Source organism: Elephas maximus, chromosome X (genome assembly GCF_024166365.1).
Source record: "Elephas maximus indicus isolate mEleMax1 chromosome X, mEleMax1 primary haplotype, whole genome shotgun sequence".
NCBI lineage: Eukaryota > Metazoa > Chordata > Mammalia > Proboscidea > Elephantidae > Elephas > Elephas maximus.
This window is the reverse complement of record NC_064846.1, coordinates 123,195,111-123,206,841: the sequence shown is the minus strand read 5'-3', so window position 1 is coordinate 123,206,841 and position 11,731 is coordinate 123,195,111. Positions and strand designations below refer to the sequence as shown.

The 11,731-nt window shown below is 50.8% G+C and overlaps 1 protein-coding gene across 1 annotated transcript in view; it reads right to left on the bottom strand.

Moving 5' to 3' along the window:
• Nucleotides 1-391: 391 nt before the first annotated feature.
• The window catches only part of SLC38A5 (solute carrier family 38 member 5), a 48,621-nt gene continuing 37,281 nt past the window's right edge, over nt 392-11,731 (bottom strand). Inside the window, exons 3-9 of the mRNA XM_049871317.1 lie at nt 4,593-4,675; nt 4,280-4,338; nt 3,141-3,241; nt 2,778-2,901; nt 1,899-2,043; nt 1,696-1,799; nt 392-1,181 (exon numbers count right to left, since the gene is read on the bottom strand). Coding sequence (XP_049727274.1) covers nt 1,080-1,181; nt 1,696-1,799; nt 1,899-2,043; nt 2,778-2,901; nt 3,141-3,241; nt 4,280-4,338; nt 4,593-4,675 — 718 coding nt within the window. The 3' untranslated portion in view covers nt 392-1,079. The remainder of the gene's footprint in view (nt 1,182-1,695; nt 1,800-1,898; nt 2,044-2,777; nt 2,902-3,140; nt 3,242-4,279; nt 4,339-4,592; nt 4,676-11,731) is intronic.

Genomic DNA, 11,731 nt, shown 5'->3' with positions numbered 1-11,731 from the left:
TCCCTCTGCCTGAAACACCCTTTGCCCAGATAGCCATGGGGCTTGCTCCTTCTGGTCAGTCTAGGACCCAGCTTCCTGCCCCTCCTCAGTGAGGCCTCTCTGACATGCCATTCTCACACTGCTCATTTTCCTCATACTGTTCATCTTTATCACAAATGATTTATTTCTTTTCCTGTAACTTCTACTAAACCATGGGTCAGAAACTTTCTCTGATATGGGCCGGATAGTAAATAGCTTAGGCTTTGCAGGCCATATGGTCTCTGTGGCTACTCCTCAGCTCTACTGTTGTCACAACAAACAAGCATTACTCTGTTCCAATAAAACTTTATTTATGTACACTGAAATTTGAATTTCACATAATTTGCAAGTGTCACAAAATATTACTCTTGTTTTGGTTTTTTTCAACCATTTAAAAATGTGAAAACCATTCTTAGCTAACAGGCCATACAGACATAGGCAGCAGGCTGGATTTGGCCTGCAGGCCATGATTTGCAGACTCTGCTAGAACATCAACTCCACGGGATTACTGTCTGCTTGGTTCACAGCTTTATCCCCAGCACCTAAAACAGTACCTGATACCCAGTATGTTATAGATAAATGTTTCCTGAGTGAGCAAGTGAGTAGAACAATAAGTTGAGTAGCAAGTTACTGAAGGAATGAGAAATGAGTGAACATGTGAGAGTAGGTACAGTCCTACTCTCAGGGCCTCAGTTTACCCCTGCCTGGACCTAGGCGAGTTCCCCCAAGTCTTAAAAAGAGATCAGAATTCTGAAGCCAGAGTTAGAATTTAGCATCTTTATTCTTCCCTTTTAGCCCAAGGGTGATCCTGACAAACAGTTTCTGCCAAGAGGAGGCCCATAGGACTGGGCTGGCCAGGGGGCTCCAAGAACCTGACCTCTTCCTCCTCCTGGAAAGTTGGAATTAAGGCCATGATCCCTGGAGAGGATAGAAATGGACCACTCGGCAGCCTGCCACCTCCAACAGCCACCTCCACATACCAGGCAGGAGGAAGCTGGGAGAGCATCCCATTCGCTTCCACATGCACATGCGCAGGGGTCCCCGGGCGGGGCAGGGCATGGTCAGTGTCCAGACACACGGCTCTGGCCTGTGGCCCAGTTGGCAAACAAAAAGCCCAGACTGATAACCATGAAGAGGATCCCCAGGGCACCAAAACACAGGGCCTGTGGGCAAGAGGGGAAGAAGATGGGGCTGGTTGGGCCTCCTCACTTGAGCTCCTCCTGAGAGTGTTCCTCAAGCCCTCCGTCCCCTCTAGGGAGTGCTCCATCCATTTCTGACCCTCCTTAATGTGCCCTCTTCTTCCTTAAAGCCAGCCCTTCCTGAGATTTCTCCTTCCATCTTCCCTGAATCCTCCAAGGAGTGCTCTCCTCCATTCTCCCTCTTAAAAGTGCTCCTGACCTTCTTCCCATCCATCTCGAGAATGCTCCTTCTATGTACAGTCCTACTCAGAGTCAGTCCTTTCTGGAGTTCTCCCTCTGTCTTTCCAGACCCCACTGGTGCTCTCTCTGCTCTGTGCCTTCCTAAGACAATCTCCTCCACTCTTCCAGACCATCTGCCTCTTCCTGGGTGCTCCCTTTTCCCCCAGCCCTCTCCTGAAAATGTTCCCTGTTTCCAGCCATCCTGAAGTGCTCCTCTTCAGAATACTCCCTTTCCCCAGCTCTCCCCTGGAATGCTCACCTGGACCTTGGGCCAGGAGCAGAAGGGCTCCACCTCAGAGGGTACAATGTGGAGGTAGAAGATGCTAGGAAGAATGAAGATGAGGCTGGGTGCTGAAGTGGAACCTGGAGAACAAGAAGGAAGGGCAAGGGTCAACCCAGGTCTGGGGTACAAGCCAGGTCCCATATTAGGTGAGATCTAGAACTAGGGTTGGGGGTACTTACCAATAACCCTGAAGATATCCTGGACAGTCGGCACACAGATGACAAGGACGTTGACCAATACAAGCAGGACCAGGGCTATGGCCACATGCCGTGGCCAGCTGAAAGCCTTGCTTGGGAAGAGCAGCTGCTGCAGAGCCCGGGGAATCTGTGGCCAGAGTAGGGGTTGAAGGGACAGCAATCAGGGCCCAAGTGCCTCCTCCCCCTCCATGTGATCATCCACCTTTAACACCACCCTTTTCTGAGCATCCAGCTCTGTCTTAGATCCCGGAATCCCCTCCATCTGACTATCTGTGTCTCCACCCTGTATGACCATCCATGTACGCCTCCACCTTCTGAATGAGGTGCTTTCCTCCCCTCCCTGATGATTCATGTCTTTCCCTGTCTGATCATCCATCTGTGCCTCTGCCGACTGTCTGAGATCCTTGCCTAATCCTCCACCTGCCTACCCCTGCCTCCCTATATCTGACCATCACTTGTCCTTCCACTGAGATCCCTGCTTCTCTCCATCTGACTACCTCTACCTCCCTCCTCTAATTGTCCTTACCTCCTCTTCTGAGATCTTTGCCCCTCCTACATCTCACTACTTCTGCCTCTACCCTCTGTCTGACCAGTCCTGCCTCCCCCTTCTGTCTAGCCATTCATCTGTCCCTTGCTCCAACTACCTCTGTCCCTCCCACCCTGACCTGCTATTTATTGTCCCTCTTTTGTATGACTACCTATTTTTTTCCTTCCCTGTCCATCAGACAACCCTGCATTTCTCGTCTGTCCATCCCTACCTCCTCCATCCATTTCTATCTCCACCTTCCCTCGAAACATCTATGCCTACATCCCCCACCCATCCATCCCATGTCCCTCTACTCCATGGGCCCACTCTCGCACCCACACACAGGGAACAGCACAACTGGCACAGTGAGGGTCACTGCAAGCAGCACGGCCAGGTACACACAGAGAATGAGCAGGTCCTTCTGGCTGTACATGTGCAGCATCTCTGGCTGGACGCTGCCTGGGATATGGGACATGAGACATAGGATGCAGGATGTGGCAGGAGCACCAGGACTAGTGCCCCAGAAACATATACATACACATAAATGGTGACAAAATGTACACGCATGATGCATACCCTCCCTTTGGAAATTGATGGGTCCCCAGGCATAGAGGAAAAGATCTCAAAGGCCCCTGCCCCACCCCTCTGCCCGTCCTCCACCCCAGCTTCCACCCAACCCTGGCTCCAGCCCCACTCACTGTAGAAGGTGAGGTATCCAAAGGTTGCTGTGAGCCCATACGTGCAGAACATGGCCCCAGTGGACACGCTGGCTATAGCCTGCATTCGGCGCTGGGAGGGCCTGAGGTCATGGAATTTTCATGCCCAAGCCCCTAAACTTGGCCCAGACCCCTCAAAGCTACTCCCACCCCTCAGCGCCTCCCCTCCCAGAGCTGACATTCAGCTGATACACAATGGGATGGCCATCTCTGCCTCTCCTGTGTGACTATCCAAGCCTCCCCTCTGTCCATTCATATTTCACTCCATATGATAATCTTTGTCCATTCCCTCTGTCTGACCATCTCTGCTTCTCGCCTCCAAATGACAGTCACTGCTTCTCCCTTCCATCTAACGACATATGCCTTCCACCCATCAATCCATACCTCCCCCTCCATCTGATCATCTCCGCTTTCCCACTCTGTCCAGACACACTTGTACTGAATGTTAAGATGTAGAACACTTAAGCCCCAGTCAGTAAACAGTCACTGTTCTGAGTCCCCTAAGGTCTCTTGGACACCCCAAATCCCTCCCTTTGCACAACCAAACATTACGGCTGTCACCCTGCCTGTGGCCCATCATGCATGCTCACTCTCCTGCCCACTCACTGGCAGAGCTTGGTGTAGATGGGCAGCACCTCAGGGTGGCAGACGAAGGCAAAAGCCATGATGGGCACTGTTTAGGACATCTGGGGGAACAGCGTGAGTACATGGGATTAGAGCCCACAGCGGTCCGTGCCCTCCTCCCCACCCCCCTGGCCCTGCCAGTGTCCTCCATATCAGACACATGGAAGCGCCAAATGTCCAATACTGGCTCCACACTGAGCAAGGTGCTCTGTGTGACAGGGCTGGAGGGTCTGAGTATGGTGCAAGCTCCTACACACCTGCACGCCCACCTATGAGTCAACTGTGAACATCTGGGCCTCACAGCTTCTGTTGAGGCCCTGGGTGTGGTGGCCCAGTGGAGCCTCACTCTGCATTGCTGTTTCTTTGCAGCCCACAGCACAGCCAAGCTGGAATTTCTTATCGATGACCTAGCAGGATGGGGCGGGAGGGCAAGGCCACGGGGTAGGCTATGTCCCAAAGTCTCCCAATTTGTTCATGTCCTTCTCTCTCAGACTCACCGAAATGAGGAAAAACAGCATGCAGGTCAGAGAAAGACCACTGGTATACCCCAGGTAGACTACAAAGGGCAATACACAGAGCCTCAGAAATCAAACTCCAACCCCCGGTCTGGCCTTCAAGTCCCCCTCACCCCTATCACATGAGAGAACATAGGAATCTTTAATACTACACCTTTGCACAAACTTTTACCCTTCCATAGCAAACTCCTACTCATCTGTTAAAACAAGTTCAGCCCTTGAGAATGGAATTTTCTTAGTCTGGTTCTCCCTCTCTAACCTTGCTATCCAAAAACAAACCCACAAAGCCTCTTACCCAAGTGTTTCATGAGAGCCAGTGGAAGGATGATGAACACACTGACGATGATGAGGAGGAGGTTTCCCTTCAAGAACCAGTCCCTAGGAAGACAGGCAGACATAGTAACTAACTTCCAGCCAAAGAAGTGACTGTCAAACAGACAGAGAAGCAGCTGGACAGATTTTTGCCTGCAGTAAGGATAGATGAACCAACGCCTCAGCTGTGAGAAGTCATTCAGGTGGTTATAGTGACAAATGGCACAATAGGATTGACAGAAACAGTCAGACTAATGATCAGACTGTCATTCAGATACTGTCAGTGTGATACAGCTGAAAACATATGCACGGTCAGACAAAATTATACTGTCAGACTTACAAATGGACATGTCATCAGATGGTCAACCACTCAGAGTCAGACTCACATGGTCCAACACAAGGTACCAGACAAAGACAGAGTGAGAGTCATGATCCTGGCATGTCTGACAGGTAGAACAACAGTTTGATGATCTGGAAGACAGGCAACAATGCACAGTCAGACAAAATATCAGAAACATACGTGTGGTTGTTTGAACAGCACAAGGTTTGTTGAACACCTAGAAGAAGCCACTGCCAGAGAAAGACTGAAATAGTAACAGAATCAGCCAAATAGCTACACCATTGGAGCCAAGCTCAAAGGAGAGTGGGATCTGTTTAGATAATTGGAGGGAGGTGCCCAGTCAAAACAGCACCTGCAGGGAGAGCTCCATTCATCTTTGGATATTGCAGTTCCATCCTGTGGGTGGAAAAATTGGGTGGGGGGATCAGAGATGGAGCAGGATGACTGCAAAGTGAGGAAAGCTAGGAATAGGGGGGAGGGTGTCAGATAGAGACAGAGAGACAAAAAGACAGAGACGAGATGAGAACAGGAACAGAGAGGGATAGAGACATGGAGATAAATAGAGAGAGCTGGAGACAAGAACGGGAGGCAGACAGAGATAGGAGAGAGAAAGAGAAGGGAATCAGAGAGGGAGAGATGACAACAGTTACTCAGAGAGTCGGAGAGACATGGAGAAAATGGGCAGCAGAGATAGTAGGGAGGAAAGAGAGACCCACCCCACAGCAGATGAGATGGGCATCTGGTGCTAGGATAGCCTCTCCTCCCAAGCCCAGGACTCGCTCTTTCTTTCCCGGATCCCCCACACCCCTCCCCTCCACCCTCACCACATGGCCAGGCTGCTCACTCCTAGCAGGGACAGGTGTTGCCCGGGCTGCCCCACCCCTTTTAGCGTCCCCTCATCCCCCTCCTCCCAGCCTGGTTTTAACCTGAAACCAGAACTGATGCAACCTGTAGAAGGGGCTGGGGGTAGGAGACAGGCCATGAACCCTCAGCCATGGGACCCCAGCCCCAGAAGCCCCAAACTCCTCTCTGCCACAACTCTGGATATCCTCACTGGAGGTCAAAAGACAATTCTCCAAACCTAAGCCCTTCCAAAGATAGAAGTGACTCATGGACCCCCATTTAATCCCCCTTCCAGGGTCTAGACATATTTTTTAGGACCTCTGTCAAGTCTTAAACACTCCTCTCCTGGGCAGGAATATCTTCGTCGACAGTACCAGACTTGAGACCCTTCCCCGGCTTGGAGTGTCTTAGGAACCTGTCCTGATCACTAATTTCCCCTCCTGGGAATAAGCTGTCTCTGAGACTTCCATCAAAACCCCCCTCTCAGGCCTGATGTGTCTCCTAGGGTGGAGGTGTCTCTGCAATCCCGATCCAAGCCTTTAGCTCTGTCCTATGGATGGCCTGCCTCTGAAGAAGCCCCGCCAGTCCTGAGCTCACTTCCTGGGAATGAGGTATCTCCAAACCCCCATTAAAGGGCACTATTTGCGCTAAAAATGTCTCCAGGGAATCCCTGTGCCCCCTCCCGGGAGCCCCACTCATGCCTCGGGGTCTCCAGGGACCCCACCCCTACACTCTGAGACCCCTCCTCACCTCCCTGCACCTCTCAGCTCCAGAATCTGCAGCACCTCAGACTTCGGCTCAGGGACCCCACAGCCGGCAAGGCTCCGGCTCAGGCAGGGTCCTGCCCCCGCAGCCCCGTGGCCAATCCGCTCCGCCCGCGCCTGTGCCACAGCCAATCAGCAATTCCTGTGCTTACTAGGAGGCTAATCACCGCTCCCTGCGCCCTATCAGGCCGGTGGGTTTTTTGTTTTTGTTTTTCTGGGAAGAAGTTTTCATTTTATTTCAGTTTCCCTCCTTCTGGCCTTAGGTGGGGGATGGGAGTAATGGGGGAGGGGAATTCAGGAGCCCCCCCCCATCTGGACCCACGTGGAGGGAGACAAAGATTTGTGTGTGTCTTGGTGGGGGTAGAGGGAAAGATAAACAGAAAGATTGAGGGAGTAGATCTACATCAAAAGAGAAAGAGAGACTGGCAGGCAGAGGGAACAGACCCAGGGTCAGACAGACATCGGGACAGATAAAAGGAAGAGATGCAGAGAGGAGGAGACAGAGAGAGAGAGTTAGAGAAACAAGCAGTCACAAATAGAGATGGGGCCGGCAGGCAGGAAAAACAGCACAAGGGCAAACAGACCACAGAGGGAACAGAAAGACAGAAGGAGGGGCACGATAGACAGGCAGAGGAGCAGTCCTCGGGAGAAAGAGACATGCATACATTCAGAAACGGACAGGTGGACGGGGATATACTCACACAAACACCTGGAGGGAGGCGACAGGCAGTCAGGCCCAGTAATAACCAGGAAACACAAGCTGGTAGATAAACAGGTGGACATGGCCAGACATAACCCCACACAGAGGCTGGGAACAAACACACCAGCCCAGAGAGATAAGAGGAGAAATGGGAGTGGCTGAGGCAGAGAGACACCCAGAGGGGCGGATGACAACAAGCAGAGAAAGTCAGATTCAGGCAGGGGAGCAGGCAGGAAGGATGCAAAGGCCTAGGGACAGCAGTGGAGCAGGTGCAGAGGCAGACACAGCCAGGCAACTATGGGCAGGCCTCGGACAGACCTTAAATCCTGGGATGGAGACAGGGAGGACATTCGTGGTCAGGTAAGGAGTGTGGATGTACCCTGTCTGCAAAGTAGGTGCCCAGAGATCCTGGCCTCCAGCCCAGGCATGCGGCAGGGCCTGTCCAGACCCTAACTGAGGAACTCCACTGCCTCTCTGTCCATGCTATCCAGGCACATGACAGGCATGTCTGTCCCAGACAAGGCCTATGTCCCCTGCAGGTAGGCAGGCAGGGTGGACTTGGGACAGGGCCCAAATTGGCTGGGCTGTTTGAAGCCCAGGTGGACAAGAGGCCTCTGTTCAGGCCCCGACACCCGCCTACCCACTCCCCCACAGTGTGCGCAGAACTCCCGGAAAGGCCAGGAGCTGGCTGGGTCTTCAAAGCCAGCCTAGATGCCCTCGTCCCACCCGGCATTGGAGGAGGGAGAGATGGGGCATTTACTGTCCCACAGCAAGAGAAAGATTCCTGCTCAGGGATCACAGCTACACAACAGGCACCATCACAGCACCATGAAGAAGCTCAGAGAGAGACCATAGGGGCAGACTTGCCATCACCCAAAGAGGCGCAAACAAACACAGCCTAATTTGTACAGACTTACAGCCCTACATCGGGAATAGAGGCTGACAGACGGAACACACAGACTCATCACCACACTCAGAATCCAGGCTTATGGTATAGTCACACACTCATGGCCACACAGTGACTATAGTCTCACAGGTATCCTCACCTGCAGACTCAGCCACACACAGAAAGCACAGACTAACACAGATTTACAGATACTACATTTTCACGGACTTCATCACCAACAGACTAACAGCCAGACTGGAGAGAAGTGACATACAAGTCACATACAGTGTCACCACCACACACACAGCACAAAGACAGAGAGGATCACACCAAACTGACAACATCATGCATGGGCCCTGTGTCTCTCCAGCACACACAATTCCAGGTTCAGATAGCCCTTGAGGCCAACATCCAAATTCAGGCTCTATAATGATACGTCTATGTGCATGTGGATTTGTGTGGATATGACCATAGGTAACCAACCACACATACACAGTTCTGATCACAGAGAGAGGCACTTACAGACAAGCAAAATTGTGCAGACAGAAAAGCCACAGTCACAGACACATGCACAACTGCATTCAAGCAGATAGTGACATGCACTCATGTACACACACACAACCATTCACACAAGTCAGACAAGACTTGGGCTCAGGGACTCCAAAGAGAACACACAAACAGAAACATAGGACTACAGAGAGTACACTTACTGTCATTAAAAAAAACCCAAAAGAGGAAATACAGAAGATACACCTAAAGCTATAGGAAGAGAAAACGGGAACCAGACAACACACACATAACCATTCACAAAGGAGACACAAACATGGTGGTAGACACATGGAAGAAAGACCACATTCATAGAAGACATACACATAGGAGAGACAAATACTCAAATACACTCACTATCCATAAGCATTACAAAGGAGACACATACATACCCAAGGAACACACACACACAACCCCATATACATGAATTGCAGAAGGAGGCAGTACCAACACACAGTTACCAGAAAGGAAAAACACGTATTACATAGGCAGCCACAGATAGAAGACACAAAGAGCCAAGTTACACAGGAGGACACACATGCAGCTCACACATACATGGTTGTGACAGAGGACAGATGAGATACACTCGGGATATTCGCACAAACACACATCCCTGCCCAACCCCCTCCAGCTGCTCTCTCCTCCTTGGCCTATCCCAGCCTACTCCGATTTTTTTCTCCTCTGACACTCCTTTCCCCACTGCGCCCCCTCCCGGAGCCATTACACATCTGTGCTACAGACCGGCCAGGGAAAGAGGCACCTGTCATCTGAGGCCTTGGCCCAGGTGGCAGAAGTGGGGGGCGGGGGAGGCTAGGCAGGTATCTGGATTTCAAGGAGTCTGAGATGTTCTGTTCTAAAAACCAGTATACCTTGGACAAAAAATAGACACCCTGCACCAGCCACCTCTGGGCAGCAGCTTCCTGCTGTGGCCATTCACCTCCCCATTCAGAGCCTTCCCCAGCCCACTAACATTGCCCAGCACAGGACCACCAGCACATATCAGGTGCTCAATAAATGCCATTTATCAATTGTCATATCAGCATCAGTATTATTGTTATTTCTGCCAGGTGAACTATTCTAGGGGAGGGATGAGCCTGCATCCAGCTCTGCACCCCTTAGCACAGCTACGCTTCAGAGCACTGCAAATAGCAGGTGCCCAACATATGCTGGTAGAAGGGAAAACAAAGGGAACATGTAATCTGGCTGTGAAGGGCAGCCTGCTTTAGAAGGAACAGGTGTCTTGAAGCATGACAGAGGCCTTGAGGCTCTGCCAAGGATAAAAGCACTTTGTTAGATCATCAAAGTAATGCCCCTTCTCAGGGTCATTTGGGGTTCTTGGTTCATTAAAGCCGATGCTTATGTGACATTTTGGATTCTTATCCTGTTTGGGATATCATTTTTGGCTCTTGTCAGTTCTTTTAAGCAGACCCCTTCCCCGTGGTGATTTGAGCTTAGTTTCATTAAAACAGGTAACTGCTCAGCAGTACTCGGGGGAGGGGGCAACATAGCAAAGCCGTTAACACCCCAAGCTTTCCCAGCTCTAACTGTCTCTCAGCTTCCTCAGGGGCTGAATAATGTTTAACTGGTAGCTTTATTGGAAAGACTTAATGAATTGCTACAGATAAAGCACTTAAAGCAATACTTGACACATAGTAATTTCTAAGAAAATTTCTCTGTTAAAAGAATTAATGGAGAGAGGTGGAGCCAAGACGGAGGAATAGACAGACGCTTCCGGCGAGCCCTATTACAACAAAGACCTGAAAAAACAAGTGAAACAAGTATATTTAGGACAAGCTAGGAGCCCTGAACATCAAAGGCAAGCTTAAAAAATGAACAGAGGGGCGGGGGAGGAAGGGAGAGTTCAGAAGTGGAGAGGAGTTACTAGAGCTGAATCGCGGGGAGCCCTCAGGCACTGTTCCCGGGAGCAGTGGCAGCAGGCTGGTACTAGCATTCGGCCACAGTTTCCTCAGGGAGAAGCAGCCAGCCACACAGCCTACTCACACTTCTGGAACCAAAAGACAATGGCAGTCTCAGCAAAAGCTAAGTACTTACATATATTTTACTGCACCCCCACCCCCAAGCGGGCTTCAACGGTTGAATTCCCTGGGCATGAGATAGGCCCTGTGGAGTGCCTAGAGCCATCCTTCCATCCTTCGAGAAGGAAAAAATTTGCAATTGGGGGAAAAGATAATTTGCCAGCTCCACTAACTGGGGAAGCTCAGGACAGAAGCAGCTCCTGTCTGGGCATAAACAGTCCACGGACTTTGAGCAACATACCCTTCTGCATGGAACTGTGTGAGCCTATTTCAGGAGAATAGGCCCTTGTTGGCAGACTCCAACCATTTCAGCTGTGCGGTGGAGAGGTGGGTGTTTGATGTTCAACACTGCTTTGCCTATTAAAGAGGGTCCTCACCTATCCACAAGGACTGGTAGCTTCACTCAGGTCACCCAGCCACCTGTGACAGAGGTCCAAGGATAACTGGTACCTACCAGTCCTTACAACCAAAAGCTTTGGGCGCTCATGATCCGTCTGCAGAACCCACCCACCTGCACGCTGTAGGGAACAGGGACACGTTTTACTCAGAGACACTCGGGGGTCGGTTCTCAGCCCCCTGCCTTGTTCAGAGCTGACTCTGCATGACTCCCTGCTGCAATCAGATACCGGTACATACACCAATCACCCCTGCCCCTCGAAGACTGTAGGACAGAGCCTGTACCATACACTTGATGATCAGCTACCTGGACACCTGAGCTGAATTCATACAAGGAAAGTGAATGGACTCCTAGACTGATATACCTGATAACAGCTCTAGCCATCTGGGGACAGGATGTCAGAGCTCCAAAGGTGAAAATAATCAAGCTAGCTCACTCAAGCAACCCATTTGGGCATATCAAAACAAAACAAAGCAAGAAGCTACGACATAGAAAGCAAACATAAAATAAACTAATACAATAACTTATAGATAGCTCAGTGACAACAGTCAATATCAAGTCACATAAAGAAACACGATGAGTGCCTCAACAAGCTCTCAAAACAAAGAAT